Here is a 25,947-nt window from a genome sequence, read left to right as displayed (position 1 = left end):
GCTTCTTGAGAGGCTGAGGCAGGAGAATCGCTTGAACCCAGGAGGCGGAGGTTGCAGTGAGCTGAGATGGTGCCACTGCACTCCAGCCTGGGCAACAGAACAAGACTCTGTCTTAAACAAAAACAAAAACAAAAACCTTCAGTGGTTCACCACCAAATACACATTAGCCCAAAGAGCCAAGATTTTCAGAAATTTTATCTTTGACAAACGCAGACGTACAAAGAGGACATCTCTTCCTTTACTGAGGAAGTTTCTACATTTTTACATACATGCAAAATGCTTACACATGGTTAATGTTGTGATAATGTACTCCGTGGTGTCAAATTTCTGATGTCCGAGGCAGCAGTGGAAAATTTGTCCCAGCTCTGAGAGGGACTAATTGGCCTTCTCTGTTCTCTATAGGCCCCAGCTGATTGGATGGCTCCTGCCAACACTAAGGACAGATCTTTCCCACTTAGTCCACTGAGACTCACATACACATCTCCCCTAGAAAGACTCTCACAGATACACTGAAAATAATGCCTTACTAGGTTTCTAGGTATTCCTTAATCCAGACAAGTTGACACCTAAAACTATGTCCATAAGTCCACTTCTTGTCAATTTGGCACCCATATGAATCTCCTTAAACCGTAATTTCCTAATAAAGACAATAACAAGGTAATAGTTCTGCCTGTCGTGATGCAAGTATACTGCATACAACCGAAAACACATTAATCCCTTCCCCAGAATTTGTCTCATGGGATTTCAAAGATTTTAATCCATTGAAATTTTAGATGTTAGGGACTTTAGACCTTAAGGATTTTGATACTTCAGGATTTCAACATTCAGGATTATGTATTTTGAGATGATGATCAGCACCAAAGTAAGGGGTCTTGGAAGCTGGACACTCATTGGATGTTGGAGATAGATGGGGGAAGAAGTAACAGCAGTGCTCAGGCACTGAACCTGGAGACAGTGGTCAATGGAAAAAAATGCTGACAATCAAATTTCTTCCCCACCACCATTGAGAAACGTAAAAACACAAGAGAACACTTTGTAGGCCACTTCACACAATGAAATAGGCAATAACATTTTTGTGCAAGCATAAACACTCAGGCATACTAATGACAATTGCGTGGATGTAACAATTATGAGCAGATGAACTGTATTCCCCACCACCATTGCTCCTACTGTCATTGTAGACTAGCTTCCTCTGCCATCTGGAACTCCCAACTGGGGGATAACCTGATCTTTTGGGATCTGTGCTGTAGCACCTGATGCACATGTTAAACTTCTTGGTCTGTGTTCCTACAGGAAAAAAGGCACTTTAATTCAACTGACAGGGTTTGGATAGGGCTTGGAGTGGGGAAGGAAAACTGAAATTGTTAGGGGCCAGGGAGAGCTGAGCTGGCAGGTCGAACAAAGCTTTAATCACTTACTGAAATAGCAAGAGGTTAAACTAGAGAAAGCACCAACTCTTTTCTGTCCTATCCCAGCCCCCAAGTTTTTGACGAGGAGCTGGACCCCTCAAAAATAATGTCACCAGGGCTCTTTGAACATATTCAATATATGTATAATAGAATTCATGGATTTTATGCCTGCACTTCTTGGTCTATATCTTATTCCATCTCACTCTCAAGGAATACTGCACAGACTGAACTCACTCCCTGGTGGTCCAGTATTAAGTAATATAGGCCTCCAAGAGGAGAAGTTTCAAAGACTTAATGGCTGCCTGAGTACTCAGAGAGGCAACAGCTCAATACTAACAATCGCAACAGCTGCCTAACCCAGCCACCACGTACATCTTTATATGTTAACAAAAGAAGGAGCTATTAACCTGCTAAGCTTTTGTTGAAACTTAATTTGACTTAACGTAGGTCTTCTGACTCTTTGGCTTGACATCCCCATTTTGGGATGGGTCAACTTGGACTTGATGGCTAACAAGATGAAAAGAATCTAATAAGCCTCGCTAGTCAAAGAGAAATAGCATAGCTTGCCTGGCCCAAGCAGCTTTTTGGTCCTACATGAAAAAATGGCAGCTATCCTTTTGGAGGTAAACTGTACGGCCAACTCCACTGCATAAAGCAATCCCATTGGTTCAATGGGGCCCTTGACTTAGTTTCCCCTAAATTTCTGGGCCTACTTCACGAATTGTTTGGCTACAAGGAAACATAATGGAGTCCAATGAGCTGCTGCTACTGTTCAGCTTCAGTGCCAGCTACGTAAAACCAAAAGCAGATGTGGCTGCTCCTCTCAATTACTAGAACTCAAGGCAGACCTCAAGGCTCTGGCCAGTACTCTACCTGATGAACCTCACTAAGTTTTAATTAGGTTTGGAGCTGTTGCCAATGACCTATCAGGTCTGCCACATGAAATCATATAGACTGGCAGATTAAAAACACTTCTCTTTGGCCATTAAACTCAGAGAAATTGCTTAACTTTCCCAATAATTAAATAAATGAATATTCAAATTAGATAACACTTCTTATACAGGCATACCTTGGAGATACTGCAGACTCAGTTCCAGACCATCATGATAAAGTGAGTCACACACATTTTGAGGTTTCCCAGTGCATATAAAAGTATGTTTATACTATACTGTAGCGTGTTAAATGTGCAATAGCATTTTGTCTAAAAGAGCAATCTACATACTTAATTTAAAAATGCGTGATTGCAAAAAAACGCTGACACAGAGATATGACATAAGCACATGCTGTTGGAAAATGACACCAATATAGACTTGTTTAATGTAGGGTTGCCACAAACCTTCAATTTGTAAAAAAAAAAAAAAAAAAAAAAAATACAGTATCTGCAAGGTGAAATAAAGCAAAGTAGAATAAAATGAGGTATGTCTGTAGTGACAAAAATGAAAAGCTCAGCAATATCCAGTACTGGCCACGGAATGGATATGTTACTTTTAAACACTGTTCCTGGCATGTAAATTGGTGCAGTCCTTCTGAAAGGCAACTTTTAACTGAAAATGCACATACACACTGACTGAAAGATCCCACATCTAAATAGGTATCAAAGAGAAAGAATCAAACATATGCAAGAGGGATGTGCTAGCAGGTTAATAAAAGTGGGAGTAACATGCCATTAAATTTTACTTATGCCCTCGCCTACTATTACCTACTATTATATTTCATTATAATTCCCAACAAACTTTTGGAATCTGTATCTGTACCTACCATTTTTTACTGTTTTCCCCAGGATTCCACGGAAACCTTTTTCAAAGGGTCACCATAAGATAATTAAAACTAATGTCCTGTTAACAATCCTCATTTTTTCCATCACTATATAGCAGTCAACACAGACTGAAATTACATTTATGGTAATTGTCTATCATGTGCTTTCATACACACAAAAATATATATAAAAGCTCATATGACCTAATAAACCATCTGAAATAGATGGTATTAATCCTCTCTTACAGATGAGGAAACAAGCCAAGAGTGGCTTGCCTGAGATCACAATCATTCAGGAAAATGAACCCAGAAGATCTAAGTGCTCATCCCACTGATGGCTGGTCCTAGAACTGTCTTCTACTAGTTCCTTTTATAGTTCTTTTTCTATTATTTAACAAAACTGAAAATCAAGATTATTCGTTTTCCTCAATGGATTCTAACTTTATTACAGTGAACTTGAATGAAACAAAGTGAAAATAATTAGTATAAGGCTTGGTGTATTATACGGTGAAGTATTCATGTTACTGACTTCTTAGAAGCATATAAAAATAAGCTAATCCAAGAGTTCAAAAGTATATATGCTCACCTCATTAAAATCCCCACATCTATGGTTACATTAATTTAGATGAAAACAACCAAGCAACTAGTGTTTCATAGCAATTGGCAGACTTTAATATTCAAGAAAAATTAATTTCATCATACACATTAAAAATATAGGAAATTTCATGCAGACATGAAGCTTCCAATTCAGCTTTTGTGGCAACTTTTAGAATGAGAGTTACATATAAATACAGTACATTTTACAGTTACCAAACTTCATAATTTTATACTGTGATTTTTACAGCTTCTCCTTATATTGTACATATTCCACCTTGCTCACTTGATTAGCATACCCTATATCTGCACTGCTTCAGAATACGTAAATTAAAGAAAAAAACATAAGCACAATGGACTATCTCTTCCCATTTCACAAAGTAAATGAAAATGTTTGTGTATACAGCTAATTTAAGAAAAACATTTTAAACTTTAAGGCTTACATACTTTAGTAGCTAGGACTAAAATTAAGAAATACAAAGTTAAATAAATCCTCCAATGATACTTCTATTATTGATACCACATTTTCAAGTTTAGAATATATTAACTGCAAAAGCTGTAAGAAAAAAAGTGATGCAAATTTGTATAGAACATTTAAAAAACAATATTCATGATATGAGAGATAAATTAACAAATGAAGTAACTGATTTCAGAATTAACTAAAACATATGCTATAATTTAGAAATTTAACATTATTAAAGAAAACCTAATAGAAAAAAATTAATTAATAAAGCCAACCCACCAGTGTCAACCTGTTTTTGCCTGTGACAAAAACAAAGATCATTTGTTTTGATACAAGTTGTAAAAAAGTGAATACTAGTCAGTGAATAAAAAGCATGTCTAAGCCATTCAAAAACAGCATGCATTCCTTTCTGTTCAACTGACTTTTTAAAAAATACTTATGTACTTTGTAAGTTTTCTTCTTTTAAAACAATAATTTGAGGTTTTTTTTTCTTCCTTGCCACTAAATTCAAACTCATTCATGTAAGTAATAAGAATTTCCAACAAATGAACATCTGCTAAGTATTGAGGGACACAAAAAAAGAGAAATCTTTGAAAAAAAAAAAAAAAAAAGGTTACAGTCTTCCCAATTTTGACATGTCAAATTAACTGCATGAAATCCTCTATTGCATAGTGAGAGTAAAGGTCACAAAAGTCCCATCACTGTACACGGAAAAGGTCCCCCCAACTAGTAAGATGCCAAATAGGGTAGTAACTCCCCAGCCTAAGTGACAACAAAGGTCTAAAGATTTACAAGTAACTTTTCCTATTAAAACATGACATTTATGCGACCAGCACATTACTGAGATTAAATCCATCTAATTTAAATTGCCACAGAGGTCATTTAAAGCAATCACAATCATCTGTGAAAATATTCCATAAGAGTTCTTCCTTTTCTCCAAGAAAAGGAAGTCATCTCTACTTTAGTAAAACATTAGTCATCTCTACTTTCCAAGCTACTGGAAACAGAATATCATACATTAAAAAATACAAAGGAAAACTCCCTCCAATAAAGATCTGCTAGAGGTAGAAATTTAAAGCAGCATATACTGTTTAAGCTCCATCTATCAGGGAACAAAATTGGTATTAATCTGAAATTACATGATGGCTGCTGCTTACAATATTGAAGACACAGACCATGGGCAGTAATTTATCCCTGAATTTCATAATCAAAATTCCCCACATTAATACTATTATGACAGTTTTTCCTAGTATATAATTGTTTTAATGAAAAAAGTGCTTGCTTTCATAATCCAGATAATCTAAAGAAAAGACATTATTGTAAACATCACACTGTCAAACTCTGTATTCATTTAGAGTCTGAAAATCATATATTTCAAATGGGTAAATTTTATTCTTATTTTCTCTGTTTCCTAGCACTACTTTTAATAAAGGCTTTTTATTTCTCACTTTGAATGTTGAGATCTCGTATATTTCAAAGTGATCCATGATGAGTATGCTTTCATAAAGTGTTCAGTTTATTGTGGCCAAAAGACTTTGATAATTTCTCAGTTACTTGAATATATTTTACCGGCCTGTGATGCTATTAAATTTAACATTTCATAAAAAAGAAATGTTTGATGCTTAAGTTCATCTGAGCTAGAAAATACAAAATTAAATTAATCTGAATGATAAAAGAATAGACACAGGCCAGGCGCGGTGGTACATGCCTATAGTCCTAGCTACTCAGGAGGCTAAGGCAGGAAGATCGCTTGAGTCCAGGAGTTTGAGGTTACAGTGAACTATGATCGTGCCACTGCACTCCGGCCTGGGAGACAGAGCGGGATCCTGTCTCTGAAGGAAAAAAAAAAAAAAAAGACATATTTTACGCATAGTTTTCTTAGATTGAAAGTGAACAAAGTCCCAACTCCAGATGTTGAATATGACTGAGGATCCTTAGACTCTTCTAAAAGTTACATGTGCAATGCATACAAAACAACAAAAAAAGGAAGATTAGTATGGACTTCAATACTATTAGTCATTAATTCGGCAGACTTGCAATGGACAGCATCATGAAGACACTGGAGATTAGGTTTTTTTCCTACTGAAACACAATTCTGGGCTTCAAGGAAAAAGTATACTTCAAGACATTTCCTCCATTTTTACTTGTGTAGTACAAATCTGCATGGCATAGTATATTTCTGAAAAAGCAATAGACATATTAAGAAAATAGACACTATTTCTAAATTTCGTTAGGAATAAGAAGGCACCACTGATTTGAGGTTGTGTCCTGTCATCACTGATAGTTGATTTTGAGTCGTTTATTTCAGCATTTGTTCTTACTACACTTTTTTCCAGGTGGTATCACTTGAGACCATTATTGTGGCTTACGGACCACAAACAAGACACATTCATAGTAGTATTTCATCATAGAGAGATCATTCACAGTATATGTTGACAATACAGATTCTTTTTCCACCTGCAATGCAAACAATAATCATAATACTGACTATGACAGTCATCATGACCACACCACTAACAAATTCTGAGTGCATATGTATCAGTGGCAGGCACAATTTTAAGCATATTCATTTATTACATACAACTACCCCCATAAGAGAGGTAATATTAATATTAGTAGTCTCACTTTACAAAGAACAGTCACACTAATAAGTGGTGGAACTGAGATTCAAACTCAGGCAGTCTTGAGCTCTGAACTACATGATATGTTGCTTCTCGTCATTCTTAAAAACAAACCTATTGTTTCCAAAATGGAATGCTTCTAAATCAATGAACTGAAACACAATAGCCAAAATATCACAAAACTTTACAGTAATGCACATAATTAAAAAAAGATGAAGTAGTACACAAGGACATATTGTGAATATCCCTCTTATACCTGCCCTCCCACCCCCTTTTGTTTTCCCCAGAGCCTACTCTACTTTCTATCTATCAGTGGGAGTCTGTAAGACCAGTATTATAATGATCAGCTACCATTTATTGAAAGGCTATTTCACCAGTAAGTACAGTTTTCCCTTTATGTACACATTATCCCAAATCCTTGTAATTCTGAAAGCTAAGTAACACAGGTCAAGCATCCCTAATCTGAAAATCTGAAACGCTCCAAAATCCAAAATGTTTTGAGCACCTACATAATGCCACAAGTGATAAATTCCACATCTGACTTCATGTGGCAGGTGGTCAAAATTTTAAAATATTGTTATCAAATTAACTTTGGGCTATGCTTATAAGGCATATATAAAACATAAATGAATTTCACATTTAGACTTCAGTCCCCTCCCAAGATATGTCATTATGTATATGCATATATTGCAAAATTGGAAAAAAATCCAAAATCCAAAACATTTCTGGTCCCAAGCATTTTGAATAAGGGATACTCAACCTGTATTATCTTCCCTTTATAGATAAGAAAACAGAGAATTCAAATAGTCACTAACAGCCATGATATCAACACTTCTGTTGAGGTGCTTTGGGAGTTAAACTTTGGGCAATATTTTATTCCATTCTTACCTCTACCTTGAATCCATACTGCAGAACAACGTTTTTTATATCCTCATAGCTCAATTCTATGGAAAGTTCATTTGCCAGATTTTCAAAGTGGTACAGCAGAGGACCTATGGTTTAAAGATACTATGAATTACTTGAATATAAACATACACTCATAGCTGTGTTACACCGAATTCCAAGTTGAGTAAGTTAGGTACTGGATGAGACAAACAAAAAGTCTGGGCATTTGCTGAAAATGCCCAGACCTCTGAAAATTTGGCCTAGTATCTGACACCCTCAAGAGTTGAGCCTACACTCATGAGGATTAAGTCCCTCTGGCATACCTGCCTTACACTGTGATTCACACCATGGGCCTTCACCTTTAACTTGTAAGTTACTTCACTTGTAAGTTACTTGTAAACTTCACCTTTCACTTGTAAGTTACTGAAGGGTAGATGAATCAGAGAATGCTAAGTCCTCAAATTCCAAATGTATTCTGCAATTATAATTCCATAAGCAAATGCAAAACTGCAGTTACCAACTGTGTATCATATGAAAACAAAGAAGGAGCCTCAAGTTAACCTAGGTAGTAAAAGGTGGACAGGTTATGTGGAAGGTTTCCTGAAAGGAGGAAGTAACATTAGAGCTGGCTTTTTTTTTTTTTAAGTGCACTGTTCATATCCCAGCTCTAACATCTAATAATTGTGTGCTGTGGGCAATTCACTAACTCCGCTTCATCTGTAATACGACTTTTTTTTTTTTTTTTGTGAGACAGAATCTCACTCTGTTGCCCAGGATGGGTGAGGTGCAGTGGCACGATCTGGGCTTACTGCAACCTCCACGTCCCAGGTTCAAGCGATTTTCCTGCCTCAGCCTCCTGAATAGCTGAGATTACAGGAACCTGTCATCACGCCAGGCTAATTTTTATATTTTTAGTAGAGACAGGGTTTCACCATGTTGGCCAGGCTGGTCTTGGAACTCCTGACCTCAAGTGATCCACCAGCCTTGGCCTCCCAAAGTGTTGCGATTACAGGCGTGAGCCACCGTGTGTGCCCTGTAATATGACTTTAATATGAGATAATATGTATTACACCTGTCATAAACAAGGCACTAAGTAAATGACAGGTATTACACTGTTTCTATGACATCCTCCCTTTACTATTTGCTCATTCCATACATTCAAGAAATGCACATATGATTTAAAGCACGATTTTCAAATCTTTCAATCTATCATTCTGCCCAATCCATCAACCTCATCCAGGAACCATTATCACTTAACACAGTTATATATACCTCAGGCTAATCTAGACAATCTTCTCTTTACTTTTCATTGGGTTAATTATAAATCCTGCAACCAGCTCTCTACTCCTACTCCCCATACAATGTGCTAATCATGGAAGATAAAAGTATTTAATAACAAGACAAAGGTTCTGCTACCAAGAGGCTTAACATTCTGTGGATCACAGTCAGGGTAAAAAAGTTTTTCTTTCTCTCTCCTTTCTGTATCCTACATAAACGACTAGAAAAAATGACCATGAATATAATGTATGTGTTAGTGCTACTTACAAAAGATAACAATGGTTCCTTATCAAACTACTCTATCAAGCTGAAATTTGTTATATTAGTACTAGTAAAAATGATCGTTTTCTACCATTTCCTGAGCACTGATGTTTCCTAGACTACCCAAAGCTTTTATAAGAATGCAGAGCCTCATAGCAGTCTTTCCAGCTTTTAAAGATTATGTTGTTCCTGTTCCATTATTTTAAGAGCCTCCAATAACATAGTTTTATTATCTCTACATACATACATATATTCCAATGATTTTTACATACTCAGACCATTTTTACCTCTAGTCATGGTGTGTTCCACCTAAAAAGCTCCAACCCTCCAACTCAAGCTTTAGCCATGCTTCAAAACCTTGCTGAAATCCATCCAAGTCTTCATCCCTACTGCTCATTGTTCTTAATGTGGCGTATTTTAACACTCATTTAATGCAGTGTTGCATTGCTCAGTGAAAATTTTTCAGGTAATTAGCACTGTTTTCTCACTAGATTACAAGTTATGTAAGTCAAGCAACACATCTTAAGTTGCTTTTGAACCCACTACAATGCCTAGCTTAGTGCTGAATTTACAAATTTTAGCAAAGACAACAGCTGGAGTGTATATTTTTAGTCTTCTAATACAATGGTACTTTGACAAATATCCTTGTGCATATTTTAGATTATCCCTTACAAAGATGTTTCTTGAAGGTCAGAGAATAAACATTTTTACTGACCTGATTCAGACTGCCAAAAATGCTTTCCCAAAGAGTTATAAGTTTTCACTCACAATTGCAATAAGTACTTATTTCAACATCTTATATTAAGTGGTGGGAATGCAATGGTACAGTCACTTTGGAAAACACCTTGCCAGTTTCTTTTTTTTTTTTTTTTTGAGACGGAGTCTCGCTCTGTCGCCCAGGCTAGAGTGCAGTGGTGCAATCTCGGCTCACTGCAAGCTCCGCCTCCCGGGTTCACGCCATTCTCCTGCCTCAGCCTCTCCGAGTAGCTGGGACTACAGGCGTCCGCCACCACGCCCGGCTAATTTTTTTGTATTTTTAGTAGAGACGGGGTTTCATCGTGGTCTCGATCTCCTGACCTCGTGATCCGCCCGCCTCGGCCTCCCAAAATGCTGGGATTACAAGCGTGAGCCACCGCGCCCAGCCCACCTTGCCAGTTTCTAAGTTATAGATACACTCACCATATGTGACCCAGCAATTCTGTTAGGTACGTATTTATGCAGAATAAATGGAAATTTGCAGCCACATGAAGATTTATACTCATATTTAATGCAACTTTATTCTTAATCATAATAATTTGGGAATAACCCAAACGTCCACCAACCAGTGAATGGATAAACAAAATGTAATATATCAAATGGAAAACTACTCAACAATAAAAAAAGACCACAATAGTACATGCAACAAAATGATGAATCTCAAAAGTGTTATGGTAAGAAAGCCAGAGACAAAAAGCAGCATACTGTATGATTCTATTTATATGACATTCTAGAAAAGGGAAAACTATAGTAACAGAATCCAAAGTAGTGACGGCATGGTATTAGGAGTAAGAGGAGACAAAGAAGTACAAGGGGACATTTTGGGGTGATGGAAATGGGAAGATTCCCTGTCTTGATAGTGGCCATGGTTACACAATTATCCAGTTTTCAAAATGCATCAAACTGTACATGTGTAAAAAGGGTGAATTCTATTATATGTCAATTATACCTCCAAAAAATCCAACTTAAAAAAAAAACACAACAAGAATTCTTATTAAACAAAATATTTGCTAATCTGATATGGGGAAAATTATATATAATTTGAATTTGCATCTCTTTGAGGCTGAGCAGTTTTTCATATTTACGACCTAGTTGCCCATTCTTTAAACAAATATTTACCAAGCACCTAGCTAATGTCTGGCATTGGATATATATGAAGATGAATAACAGAGACACATTCCTCAAAGGGTTCTTTATTTTCTCAACTCTCATGTCTCTTCGTTCTTTCTTTTTAAATTTTTAATTATTTAATTTTTTTTTAGAGACAGTGTCTCGTTATATTACCCAAGCTGGATTAGAATTCCTGGGCTCAAGCAATCCTCTTGCCTCAGTCTCCCAAATAGCTGGGACTACAGGCATGCAACATCACACCCAGCTTTCTTCATATTCTTTTAGTGGCCATAACAGAAGGAGCAAAGATATGTTTTTTTCCTTGATTATAAGATCAAAACTAGGAAGCTGAGATAACATGAAAAAGCATTAAAAAATTAAAAAATCACCTATAAGTCTAACATTCAGAGTAAGCACTTGAATATTTATCTCCTTGCAGTCTTTCCTCGATGTACAGTGTATTCCATATACAGTCTTACATCTTATATACTTCATTGGGAACATTTCCCTATTTCATTATTTCTAGAAAATAGTTTCACTGTATGAATGTCTTATGACTGTCCATTCCATTACTGTTAGAAATGTAAGTTCACTCTAAGTTCTTGATGAGTATGTCTGTCCATTTCATCAGTCTTTAGTCTGCCCATATCTGATTATTTTCCTCTGACAGACTTCTAGAAGCAGGCCAAATTTGGCCTGTGGGCTGTAGTTTGCCAACCCCTGACTGAATGTATGAATATTTAAGGTTTTCCCACACATTATTTTATAACATGTTACTGTTTTTCTAGAAGAAAGTTGTATCATTTTACATCCCCACTAACAGAACAAGAGCATATCCCATCTCACTGTACTTACCTAAGCTTTAAGTAAGCAAATTTAAAAACTTAGTGAATATGATAGGTGAAAAATGGTAGCACATTTATATTTATTTACTTGATTAACAGTGAGAATGAACATTTTTTTCTGTATATAGGTTGTTTACATTTATTCTTTTTTTCATTTTTTTACTGAGTGTTGGAGTCTTGCTCTGTCACCCAGGTTGAAGTACGATGGCATAAGCATAGTTCACTGCAGCCTTGAATTTCTGGGCTCCGGTGATCCTCTCACCTAAGCTCCCAAGTAGCTGGGACTACAGGCACAGGCCACTACACCTGGCTAATTTTTAAACATTTTTTTAAGAGATGAAGGGTCTTGCTGTGTTGCCCAGGCTGGTCTAGAAATCCTGGCCTCAAGCGATCTGCCTAGCTTGACCTCAGGAGTTGTCAGGATTACAGGCATGAGCTACATCATCCAGTTTTTTTATTATTAAAATAACTTGCATATTTATGTTGTACAGCCTATTTCATTGCTGGGTAGTTTTCTCTTTTTTCCCCCTTTAAAGAATTTTTTTAATCTAAAAATATAGTTTGCTGTTGATATGGTTTGGCTTTGTGCCTCCACCCAAATCTCATCTCAAATTATAATCCCACACGGAGGGAGGGACCTGGTGGGAGGTGACTGGATCATGGGGGCGGTTCCCCCCATGCTGTTCTCAGGATACTGAGTTCTTGCAAGATCTGATGCTTTAAAAGTGGCAAATGCAAATTCCTTTGGGGAAAAACACTTCAACCCAGGCCTTAAGAAATCCAAAGTGTGATTTCTCACGAACAATCCCCAATAAACACTCAAAGTCAACAGCACAGAGAAACAAGGAATCATGAACAAGAACCAAGAAAAGCAAGAGAAAGCAGAAAATGACCTGCAAAGACTTGAGATGTTAGAATTATCAGAAATAATATGCTCAGTATTTTCAAATAAAAGACTATCGGTCAGAAGAAACTATCCAGAGTGCAGCATGGCGAGAAAGATAGCAAGAGAAGTGGTTGAGAGATATGAAAGCGACCATAAGAAGTTATAAAATACATTTGATTGCACTTCCAGAAGAAAGAGAAAAAGAATGAGGCAGAGGCAGTATGTGAAGAAGTAATGGCTATCGTTACATATTTTAATGCTAAACCTACGATTGGTAAGAGGGGATCCCCCCCGCAAAGCTGAGAATTTTTCACAACTGATAAGGTCAATTCATAGACTTAAGAAGCCTAACAAACTGCACAGTATTAAAAAGAAAACTCTACACCTAGATGTAATATTAGACCTGCTAAAAACTACAAAGTAAAAATCTTAAAAAAACAGAATACCTTCAGAGGAGCAACATTTTAAAAAGCTGAATTCTCAGCAGCAAAGACAGAAGCTAGAGGCCACTGGGTGTGATATACTCTAAGTGCTGAAAGCTACCTGCCACCTTAGCATCTTATATTGAGTGTTGCATTGGAACTAAAGTTATCAGTATGAACTTATGATTTTGTCTGTATGTTTGTGTGTATGTATGTATGCGTGTGTGTTTAGTTTTTCTTAAGGCCCTCCTTTGATGATTTTTACAGACACGCATGTACATATGATTTTTACAGACGGACATATACATATATTTCCTACCCTGTTTGCCAAAAAGGCCTAGACAAAATACCACTCCAGTGGTAGAAACTAGATTTTCCATTTCTACAAACCATTCCCCATTAAAAGGAACCAGGAATCCTTGGAAATAATGGCTGGTCAGAGAAAGTACAAGATGGGCTTGGAATATCTGGTTGTTTCACAACAGTTCAAGACCAGCCTGGCCAACATGGTGAAACCCCATCTCCAAACAGTGACAGGGATATGTCGAAAGAACAGGAACTAGCTTAAAGGGGGTTGCCAAACCACTTGCCATATCTGTGACAAGTGGATTTAAACCATTTACACCTGCAAGGCTCTAAAAGTTCTGGTTAAGAGATAAAGATTGTTTGACTGGATAGTAAAAATGTACTGTATGCTGTTTGTAAGAGACACACCTAAAACATAAAGATTGCCACAAAAAGGCTGAAAAATCTAAAAAGTTAGGCATAAAGATTTGAGACAGAAAAAGATACAAGAAACAATTATTAATTTTAAAATAAGCTTATATAGCGATATTGACATGCCCACTCCAAGAAATATGACTTGCATCTGTGCAAAACATCTGGAATTCAAACCTCGGTAAGTTTTTTGTTTGTTTTTTTTCAGAGGGAGTCTCGCTCTGTCGCCAGGCTGGAGTGAAGTGGCACAATCTCAGATCACTGCAACCTCTGCCTCCCAAGTTCAAGCACTTCTCCTGCCTCAGCCTCCCGAGTAGCTGTGACTACAGGTGTGCGCCACCACACTCAGCTAATTTTTGTATTTTTAGTAGAAACAGGGTTTCACCATGTTGGAGTTGGAGATGGCTTGGGCTGATGGTCACTGCTTGAGCATTTTCCAAAGTTTTTAATTAATCCCCTTCTTTTCTGCCCTACATTTTGCCCCCATTCTATATGAGGACATGCTTTCCTAAATCCTGCTCCTTTCCTATTTACTTTTTCTAGGGAATTAAACTTACGGTCTCTCACCTGAGCATGGAGTGGAACTGGGCATGTAAGGTAGGCATCTTGATTATAGAGGAGTCAACTGTTCAATATATACAGATTTTCAAGTTAGGTTTTTCCATACAGCACCTCATTTTCCAGAGTTATTTGGGTAAGGTGGCTCTCACATGTGTTTTTCTTTGCAAAACTTACCTATCTACCCCACCTTCTAAAAACTGGTACATTATTTTGTCCCCCAATAACACGCCTGCCATTCTTTGTCCATGTGTTTTATATATTTTTATATTTTTACTACTACTATAATGAGGAAAGGCTGCATGTCTACCTTTTAAAGGGAATCTCATGTTTTAAAAAATTCTAGGCCGGGCACAGTGGCTCACACTTGTAATCCCAGCACTTTGGGAGGCTGAGGCAGGTGGATCACCTGAGGTCAGGAGTTCAAGACCAGCCTGGCCAACATGGTGAAACCCCATCGCCGCTTAAAATACAAAAAACAGCCAGGCATGGTGGCGCACGCCTGTAACCCCAGCTACTTGAGAGGCTGAGGCATGAGAATCACTTGAACCCAGGAGACAGAGGTTGCAGTGAGCTGAGATAGTACCACTGCACTCCAGTCGGGGCAACAGAGTGAGACTCCGTCCAAAAAAAAAAATTCTGTAGCTTCATAATGCTCTAAAATCTGATTTAAGACCTATCTTTCAATACACTTCACAAAGATCTCCTTTGGTACTTTTACCAGATGTAGTTACATTTTAATTCTTCAGATGTAGTTAGATTCATTTTATTAATTCTTCCAGATGTAGCTAAATGCCTGCCCTCCACTACCTGACTCCCAAATTTATCAGTGCATACATACACACACACTTCCTTTTTAGAAGAAATTATAAATAAATGTGTTTAAGGAGTGCTGGTCAGGATGAAAAACTGAAAAAGGGAATTCACAGGCATTCTTTTTTTCTCTGCCAAAATCATAGCCTTACCCAAAGGACATATGCATAATAGTTCCCTTAAAAGGCTTACTAGCTTTCCTTAAACTGGGTAGTGTTAAAGAGTCCATCAAATTCTCCTTAATTAAAGCATTTTGTAAATTATTGATCCCCACCAAATCTGATTGCATGCAATTGGGGCAACATTTTCATATATAATTTTACCTCCAATGTCACTTGTTCCCAAATGGCTGGCCATTACATTTCCCATTATATATGAATATATTGATGTTCTAGTCTACATAAGCATGGTTAGGGTAAAATCATCCCCAAGAGGTTGATCTCTCACTTTACAGAGTAAATTAAGCCTCCAGGTCTACATAATTAAAGCCAAAACCATAAGAATGTTATGAATTTACCAATATAGATGGCACTTCATCGTGTCTTCGAGACATCTTAGTATGTTCCCTTTTTCAAATTTTGAAACAATACATTCATACATACAGGTAACAGTCATTAATATCCACTGTTTGCCAGGCTTTGTACCAGGTGACTAGGAAGCATTAGATCTTTGCCCTTACGGAGCTTAGAGACTAGCAGTGGAAACAAAGGCATATGGGTGCTAACACCAAACTGAAGTATATGTTACAGCAGAGTCTCTTAGAACGTAAGAAACACAGAATACTTAACCCACCCCGAAAAGATCACCTGAGCTAAGTGTTTAAGAACACACAGGGACTAACCAAGGGAAAACAGAAGAGAAAGAAAGGGCTAAGTCAAAGGACTGGCACTTGAGGTCAGAGAAGGGGTGGTAAAAAACAATCCTGAAGGTAAAAAACATAATCCTGAAGAGTTTAGGTTTTCCAGAAAGCTAGAATTTCATGCAGGGAGTCTTACAGGAACAGATTTGCATGTTAGGAAGGTCACTGATGATTATGTGGAGAAATGAAAAGGGCTGAAGACAACTTGAAGGGAGGGGGGTCCTTAAGGAAACTACTACAGTAATCCTAATGCTAATCTGGGCAAGAAACCATGAAATTGGAGCAATGGTTCTCAACTGGAGATGACTTTGCCAACACCCTCCACTCCCAGAGGGCAACATTTTCCAATATCTAAAGACATTTTGGTTGTCAAAACTGGGAGGTACTACTGGAGTCCTAGAGGCCAGGAAGGCTGTTAACCATCCTACACTATACAGGCCAGACCCCCACTTCCCTCACCACTCCCACTGAAGAATGATCCAGCCCAAATGTCAATACCACAATCGAGAAACCTTGGAATAGAAGGATATTCAAGAGCGATTAAGTAGCTTTAGGAGATACAACTTTTAGACCGACTAGAGACAAACAGCGAGGAAAAAGAGAGGTCCTATTGACTGTTTGTGTCTCCCTGCCTCCAAATTCACATGTTGAAGCCCTAATCCCCAGTGTGGCTTTATTTGAAGGTAGGACTTCTAAGGAAGTAATTAAGGTAAATGAGGTCGTAAGGGTGGGATCCTCATCCAATAGGATTAGTGTCCTTATAAGAAGAGACACCAAAGAGCTCACCCATGCTCTCATTCACTCCTTCTCCCTCTATGCACAACCAAAGAAAGGCTATGTGAATACACAGCAAGAGGGTAACCCCTGCAAAGCAAAGGAAGAGCCCTCACTAGACACCAACATGGTGAGCACCTGGAATTCCAGTCATCAGAACTGTGAGAAAATAAACTTGTTATTTAAGCCACCCAATCTGTGGTATTGTTATGGTAGCCTGAGTGACCTAACAAAAGGGGTAACGAAAGGCTCCCAGTATTTTTCTTTGGGGGAACCTGAGTAGATGATGAATAGAAAAAATATTGGGAGGCATGGAATCGTTTTGTTTTGGCTTTTTTTTGAGATGGGGTCTCGGGGCATGCTGCCCAGGCTGGTCTTGAGACACAAAGATTTTGAAGTATCTGTGGTACACCCAAGTTGGACATACTGGCTTGGAGCACAAGAGAGATGTTTGGACCAGAGATACTGATTGGGAATCAAAAGAGTAGGAGAAGCCATGAGATTAGGTAGGAGGAATATGGAGTCAAAAATGAGTACATGGGTCAAAAATGAGTACATGGCATAAAAAATGAAAAACAGATTAGATGCCCAGAAGACACTAACATTTAAAATAAAACCGATTCTGAGACTTTTTTTTACATTCTTTAACTTATACATACAAAAGATTTATAAGTTAATACTTTATAAAGTACTAACCTTCCAAATAACTATTTTTAAGGACTGTGTTTCTCCATTATTACAATTTTCAAAATTGTTTTGAGAATCCATAGTGGAATTAGCTCTCCTTATTGACTTCCTGTTAACCAACATGCTCCATTATTTCTGATGCTCATGACAGATCATAAGTCACACTATAGTACATCTACTCTTATCAAACAGTATACTTATCAGGAGCCAACTTTATGTGCTTCAGGTAGTTACAATTATTGTATTATATAACTTAATATTCATAAACCAATAAAACAAATGTTTTAAAAAAAGCTGTTTCTATGAAAGTCACATGCTCTGGAAATACATAAAACCTTACCGTAACTCAGTAATGGGGGTCAAAAAATTTAATTATGTAAACACAGGGTCATGTTAATGCTAACTTACAAATTAACTGAGGTTAATCAAGAAATTGGCTGTGGGCTTCAAGCCTGTCTTTGCCACATGTAAGCTACAGGACTGTTCTGCTAGTTATTTAACCCAAGACTCTTAAGTTTCTTCAACTATAACATAGTGCCATTTCAATATAGGGCTGCTTTGAGATTCCACAAGGTATTTATAAGGGACCAACATAGTACCTAACCCACAGTAAGCAAATACCCAGTAGGTAATATCTTTCCATTTTTCCTTGGGAAAAATTTCCCAGGGTAACTACTTTTAAAGAAGACTTACAGTTTGGGATATTTATTTTATTATGATTGCATTGTACGGCTGCTTTCATCTGGTCCTAAGGAATTCTTAAGAGAAGTTTGTAAAAGACTTACTACTACCTCCAGGGCTTAGTCCCAAATGGCAAAATTTCTGGCAAATTAAAATCATTAAAAAGAGAGTAGGTGTCAGAAATTAGTCACAAAAATAGACCCACCAGGAAGGCCAAGGGCTCAAAACCATGTACGTTATGTCCTTTTACGTAGTATAATCATCCTTACCTTGAAAACCTTTATGTTCTAGTCGTGATGTCTTTCTGAACGCAGATTATGTATCTCACTAAAGAACACATGTATATCTACCTGGATATTATCATTATACCCCCTTTATTTTAAAAAGGAGTAAAGTGGCAATTTCCTTTAGATTCTGGACTGGAGGAACCATGTTATACTCATCATTTAATTTCTAACATCGAGTAGTAAGTAGAATGCAGTAAAAAAAGATTTTTGCATAAAAAAAATTGTGTTTCTATTCTTTCTTAAACTCAAGGTAATCACAGAAGTTATCACACCTACACTCTTCCCAGTATATGGATGTACTAGGGAGGAAGATTCCACGGGAGAGGTAAAATCTCCCCACTGTGCTTCATTATAGAAAGAAAAAGAGAACACTCTCTTCCTAACAGAACGGACCACTGTCTCAGCATGTGGGATGGTGATAATGAGGGAATGATTACCTACCATCAGATCAACAATTAGTATACACTGAAATTACAATGATGTGAGACTGACCTAAGTGTGAATATACAACTTCTGAGCTTCCACTGCCTTAGGAGGGATCACCACCAGGATGCAGTCTAAAGGAAACTGTAGCGGTTTTAAAACATTTACAACATAATTCTAATGTTCATGAACATTTGAGACTGTGAAGTTAAATGTAATACAGCTGTTAAGTACTAAGATTAATATACAAAATTTTAGTAAATACTAAAAAACTTACCTAAATTTATCCAAATTCCACCTGGCTTGAGTATTTTCCATATTGTATCAATATAATCAATTACATTGTGAGCTGTGTCTATGAAGAAACAGGTAGCAATACAGTCCCAGGTATCTAATGAAGAAAAATCAAATTACTGCATCTGTTATATTATTTTGCTTTTTTCTTTTAATTATTTAGATCTGCCAGTTACCTTTTACAGAGTATTAATATTTGACAGAGGTTCAGAAGCTAAACTTCTGATCAACATTATAATCAAGGTAACCAGTCACTTATGGGAAATACTGATATCAATAATCTGATTAAGTAATCAATTTGGAAATCATCCCCAATAACACTGATATTATAATCTATTCTCTACATATTATTACCAATGATATTTGCTAAGAGTTTTGTTTATCCTCTATTCAACTTCTAGCCTTCATTTAAAATCATTTAAAACAAAATAATAGTCATTCAAATTTAAACTAGTGTTAACCACCAATTCTGGCAGGTTTCAGAAAGACTGCAGGCACCAGTTGCCAACTGAGAAATGAATGACATCCAAATACCTCAACATCTACCACAACTTCGAATAATTACCAGGGAAAAAGGGGAGCCAGGGGCAGGCAGAAGCAGTGGGTGGGAACCCAGTAGAGAACACCGTTTGCCTCTAGGAGGTATGGTGTCTATACAAATGCTAGTGCAATAAAGGCACTTGATCCCATGGAGGACTACCTTCATCATCTGTTCTCTCAAACCTTGCTCTAGAAAAAGGGGACTTTTACTTGCCTAAGTGATGTTTTCCATTATTTCATTCCTTATCCACAACACCTAACATCTTCCATCTCTCCCTTACTTCCTTCAGAGTACAGGTTGTCCCAATCTCAGAGTTCAGAGAAAAATAAACAAAAACTTTCTATGTTTTAAATAAATAAATGAATAAAAACAATCTATGTTGTTGCTATCCCTGCTTTAAGCCCTCCAATGGCTTCCTGTTTCTCTGAGTACAATTTCAAGTCCTTGCTATGGCCTGTCAACAAGTTTGCCTCATCAAACCCTCTCGAGGCTGACCTCTCACCATTGTACCCATTGCTTACTACAGCCTAGCTCCTCCTTGAGCAGAGCAAGCACTCTCTCTACTCCCTGATCCTCTTCCCTTGCCATTCCCCATCTGCAACATTTTCCCTTCAAATATCTCAGTGGTTTGCCTCTGTACTCTTTCAAGGTTCTCTGCTAGATATTTTTTTTTTTTAGTTCCTACTCTTAGAAAGGCTTTCCCTGACAACTCTATATAAAGCAGCAGCCTCTCCCCAGTCACTCTGTAACCCCTCTTCCCTGCCTTATTTTTTCTTCCTTACAATATTGGATTTATTATTGCCTCCCTTTCTCTACTGGAAGTTCTCTGTGGACAGGGATTTTGTTTTGTTCACTATTCTCTTTTGACACCTAGAACATACCTGGTACTTAGTAGGTGCTCAACAAATACCTATTGACTCAACGATCTTGCTGGACCCTCAGTATTCTATTTTGCTTTCCTTTTAGTGCCAATCTCCCTCTCTTCTTTCCCTATTACCATCTCCCTTTCTCTCCTGCCTAGCTCAGATTTCTTCAACAGTTTGCCAGGCTGAAGTCAACTGTGCAGCCTGACTATAAAAGTCCTCCATGATCTGGAACAAATTTACTTTTCTAGCAATAGCTCCCAATAAATCTCATTAAATCTCCTATTAAATCTTTTCTTCCCCTGCCAGTGCAGCTGTGCTGCCATCCCCAATCACCTTATTCATATCTTTGTACTTCTGCCTGCCTCAAATGCTATTCTCTCAACCTTCAAGTCATAGCCTCACTATGAACAGCTTCCTTCTTACACTAATAACCTTTCATTTTTTTGCATTCATTACTCATTCAAACTTTGTTTACATGGTATCTCTTAGTATTAATGGGCCCAATAGATTCTAAATTTCTTGACTGTAGATATCTTACACTTCTTATTTCCTATCACTGCCTTGTACATGACTTTGAAAACATTCTAAATTGACACTGAAATATGCCTTATGTTCTACCATCAAAATGAATGATCTAAACCTTGGCTTAGGATAAAACTAGCTCATTAAATTTAGAATAAAGGACAAGACTTCTTAAACGCTTGATTTGGACTTACTGCATTCTGAATAAATCTCTTGAAAATCTCCTGCTGTCATAGAGAAGTTAGAACCAGGAGGAAGACTGTGGGGGTCAACATCAGGGAAGAAGATGGGTCGAATCTGATCAGCTGATCTCCGGTTATTGCTAAACTGATGGATCCAAGGATAAAGTTTATATTTATTAATTTCAGAACATCTGCAAAATATGAGTATAAAATCAGGTGTTAACTAAATATTTTACCAAGAAAATCCACTTTAAATACTAAAAATATACTGTTTAATTGAAGATTTGCATATATAATTAATATTTAAAGAGTCACTATTACAGCTTCCCTAATTATCTGAAAATGTACATATACATGTAGATGAGCAACCAATCATGGATTAAAGACAGAAAAAAAAAGTAAATTCAGAGATATAAATGTGCTGTTCATTCAAATTTTTAAAAATGTATTTCTAAACTTCAAAACCAAGTAAAACAGTCCAACGAGGTTTTTTTAAATGGTACTGGTTTCAACTAAAACAGTTTGCTATCTATTTTTTGTATAACCCTCTTCTTTTTCCCTTTTTCACCAACCCCCTAAAACTCATACTGCCATCTGAGACAACGTATTATTTAAACAAGGCAGCTACTCAATGTACATCTTCTGGCTTTAAAAATAACAATTGTTTTCCACTGCCTTCCAAAAGAGGCCACAGAAGTTCTGAGAGATCTTTCCAACTCAGTCATGAGAGCATACTTGGCCATTTTATAAGAACTTGATTAAGGAGAAAAAGTTATAATTGCTAAACTAAACTCTTATTTAACTAAAGAAACAAGGAGGTAAAGAAGCTTAAGGAATAAATTTAGAAATACTCCTTCCTGGTTCATACTTAGTCCTGAAGATTTTGTACAGAAATCATTTCATGGAATGCCCAGTCACTTTCTATAAAGTCACTCACCCATCCTGTTTCAACATTCTAATAACTAGGCAATTGGTTCAAGTGATAATTTGTATAAGTACTTTGATTTTAACATAAGAAACATTTGTGATATATGTAATAATCAAATGCTATGTACTTATCTTCAAATTCAAAATTGTTCAAGAAAATAGGTAAGTCAATCTGATTCTGAGAAATTACTATTTCCAGCAAAAAATAAATTAAATACCTGTTGAGTACAAAGTTGGAAGAAAAGAGCATAAAAAAACTCCATTCATTTCCTTGACAAGCATAACCTAGCATAGCTATTTCCCAGGCCAGTCTTCCTAGTCCAGCACCAGGTACCAGAATATTTACTTTAGAAGGATCCCTGAAATGAAATAAGGCAATTATGTCCAACCCCTCAAAGAAAAAAAGAAAAAGACAAAATCCACATTAACAACTAAAAACTTACTCATTTACTCAATAAGAATAAGCTCACTAAGACTCTGACTTCTCACAATCAAGAAATACTTCTAAATATCAAAAATAAAAGGTATAAGGAATTATTATGTATGTTCTGATATCAGATGAGGGTTTTAGCCCTTAAAAATTATTTTTCAGAAAAAAGGAGTCCCCTTACATCTGAAGACTTATAAAGTCACTCATATTGCTAATAGCTGTCACCCTGAACAATTATCTTAGAAAGACAAATTATTCCAAAGGGATCCCAATTAAATATGAAGAGTTTGAACAAAAGTACTTCATCATATGGGACAATAAATACAACATAACTTTATTTCTAAATTTTATATGTAACCCAATTGTTTATGTTAGATTAAACAGATGTAGAGTTTAATGTGTCAGGTATATCTCTAAATCCCTATATATTTTAGTTGACAGAAGAATTTGGGGGAGGGGATATTTTCATGGGGAAAATGGGAAACGGCCCTCTAATTAAACATACATGATAACAAATATATTACACCAAACCAGAGGTTCACGACCAAACTGATCTCTACCTACCAGCACCACACTGCCATACATATTTCCTTCACGTAAGATCCATCATTCCACTTTCCAACCACTAAAAGCTTTACCAAAACAAGGCTTTTTCTCAGGAATTTTGGCAAATCAATATAATCCCGAGGAAACTAAAATTGTAGTCTTATAAGAAGCCAAAGGAAAATGTATACAATCAGCTAATATCATGTCAAGTAAAAAGAAACTTCACTACTGTATTTCCTAAATTTGGTTCACAAATCAAATCCAATTTCCAAATCTACTCCTACTAATTTTTTTTTATCTTTGGTAACTGTGGCCTTTAAGTTTGGCATGCTCCAAGCAGCAAAAGGGCACTTTACTAGTAGCCCATATAACCTTGGCATGTCCCACTTCAAAATAAAAAAGAAAGAACACTATGGGGCTTTTGAAAACTCATAGCTCTAGGACTCTGTGCTATTCCTTATATAAGGGACCTGCCATGATGGCATCCTACTCAGACCTAACGCTCTCTCATTTCTCACTCCCTACCAGACCCACCGAAACCCCTACTCTGCAGAATTACCTTTCTTTTCTCAGTTCCCATCTGTCCAATCATAACATGCATTTCTACTCTTACCCAGCAAGTGGCTGTTCTCAGCTTAGAATTTTTTTTTTTAATTATCTGATCAAACTCATGCAACAGAAAGCAAAAGGATTTGGAAGTAAATTCATATAGCATTTAAATCTTTATATAAAAATAACCAGCAATCAATTTCCAAATGGCTGATGACCCCAGTAAAATATTACCGTGCAGGAGTTAGAAATTATGCTACTCTGAAGGGAAAGCTGTGACAATAATGTTAACAATTATTTTGCTAACTTACAGAAAGTTAACTTAATGACTGCTTTTATCAAATTCTCCTTAACTAAACAGAACCATAGAACTCTCTACCTCAACCTAATGGCAGGAAATATATTAACAGTACCTTGTATTAAAACTGCTATTGAAAGGCTACCCATCAAGTCACAGAACAAAGAATATATCAAAGTCCTATCTTAAGAGTTAACAGACACTAATATAAATCTAAGTTACTGGCATTATGACAAAGAGGAAGTGGACATGTAAGAAATGCATTAAAACAAACCCTCTAGAACTGAAAAAATGATCAGGAACTATGCAATGAATGGGTAAGATGGAGAAAAATTTTCCCTAAATCTTTGTTCTTAGCTAGACTTTATTCATTTGGTCTTTAGAAAAGGGATATTAACAGCATAATGAAAAGTTCCTCTAACTGTGATGTGTAAACTAACGCACTCTAAGTGGGAATTTCTGCTATGAATCTGTATAAAGTCTAGGGCATTTCTTTTTTTTTTTTTTTTTTGAGGCGGACTCTCGCTCTGTCGCCCAGGCTGGAGTGCAGTGGCGCAATCTCGGCTCACTGCAAGCTCCGCCTCCCGGGTTCACACCATTCTCCTGCCTCAGCCTCCCGAGTAGCTGGGACTACAGGCGCCTGCCACCGCGCCCGACTACTTTTTTGTATTTTTAGTAGAGACGGGGTTTCACCGTGTTAGTTAGGATGGTCTCGATCTCCTGACCTCGTGATCCACCCGTCTCAGCCTCCCAAAGTGCTGGGATTACAGGCATGAGCCACCGCGCCCGGCCAAGTCTAGGGCTTTTCTATGAGGTCATCTCTGTGGAGAACAAGAAACATAAATCTAATACAGACCTTAATGGTGAGACAACCTTAAACCAGGCTGAATTTTTTTTTTTAAAGCAGGAATAGAGAGGCATACAATATGTAGCTCAGTAATCAAATGGTGCCTACTTGAGATTCTTAGTGAAAATAAGCAAGCCAACAAGTTTACCTAGTTAATAAGGTCCAAATATGGAGAAGCAGTACATTTACTACAAATGTGACCTCCCTAATAACAGGAGGAAAAGTTTCAACAGTTTACTCAAGACAAACAGGAACGGAGAAGAAGGGATACATCTGTAAGGATATCGAGCCCATGTGTCTAAAGAGGCCATAGATCACATTTCCATCACCCTTTCTGCTCCAGCTTTTTCACCAGCAGTAAACATTACTCTTGACAGAGGTTTCCTTTGTTGCACACAGAACGATCTTTGCACTGCAGTTGTAAATTTTAAAACTCCAACACAAAGTGCTGTCTTGTTGGGTCATATGACACTTGGCTGACCCCTAGTGGTAGAAGTAAATACAACTTTTAGGTACCTACGGTGTTCTCTTTGAATCACAGTACAGTACAGTAAAAGCCACTAACTACATGTGGCTACTGAACACTTAAAACGTGGCTATTGCAAATTGAGACGTGCTGTAAGTGTAAAATGAACACCAAATTTAAAGACAGTATAAAAAGGAATGAAAAACATCTCATTAATAATCTTTTATTACATCGAAATTTTCAAAATAAAAATAAAATTGCTTCTTTTAAAAAATATGGCTGCCCTGAGCACACTGCCTGTGGCGTAGCCCTGCTCTGCAGAAGCAGTCAAAAAAATTTTTTTTAATATGAAAAAAAGATCTAAAGCAAATATGGCAAAATGTCAAGGCTTAACA

The 25,947-nt window shown here is 37.0% G+C and overlaps 1 protein-coding gene and 1 long non-coding RNA gene across 3 annotated transcripts in view; one reads left to right on the top strand and one right to left on the bottom strand.

The window, feature by feature from the left end:
* Positions 1-20,288, top strand: part of LOC105738491 — a 38,651-nt gene extending 18,363 nt beyond the window's left edge. Inside the window, exons 3-5 of the long non-coding RNA XR_001114305.1 lie at positions 14,211-14,331; positions 14,546-14,599; positions 18,912-20,288. This is a non-coding gene — a long non-coding RNA (uncharacterized LOC105738491). The remainder of the gene's footprint in view (positions 1-14,210; positions 14,332-14,545; positions 14,600-18,911) is intronic.
* CARNMT1 (carnosine N-methyltransferase 1) overlaps positions 3,585-25,947 on the bottom strand; it is a 48,131-nt gene continuing 25,768 nt past the window's right edge. For both annotated transcript variants that reach the window (XM_003267422.4, XM_030809806.1), the window contains exons 4-8: positions 22,635-22,775; positions 21,502-21,680; positions 19,362-19,475; positions 7,731-7,834; positions 3,585-6,678 (exon numbers count right to left, since the gene is read on the bottom strand). In XM_003267422.4, the coding sequence (XP_003267470.2) occupies positions 6,577-6,678; positions 7,731-7,834; positions 19,362-19,475; positions 21,502-21,680; positions 22,635-22,775 (640 nt within the window). In that variant the 3' untranslated portion in view covers positions 3,585-6,576. The remainder of the gene's footprint in view (positions 6,679-7,730; positions 7,835-19,361; positions 19,476-21,501; positions 21,681-22,634; positions 22,776-25,947) is intronic.

Source organism: Nomascus leucogenys, chromosome 1a (genome assembly GCF_006542625.1).
Source record: "Nomascus leucogenys isolate Asia chromosome 1a, Asia_NLE_v1, whole genome shotgun sequence".
NCBI lineage: Eukaryota > Metazoa > Chordata > Mammalia > Primates > Hylobatidae > Nomascus > Nomascus leucogenys.
This window is presented reverse-complemented; position numbering and strand designations above follow the sequence as displayed.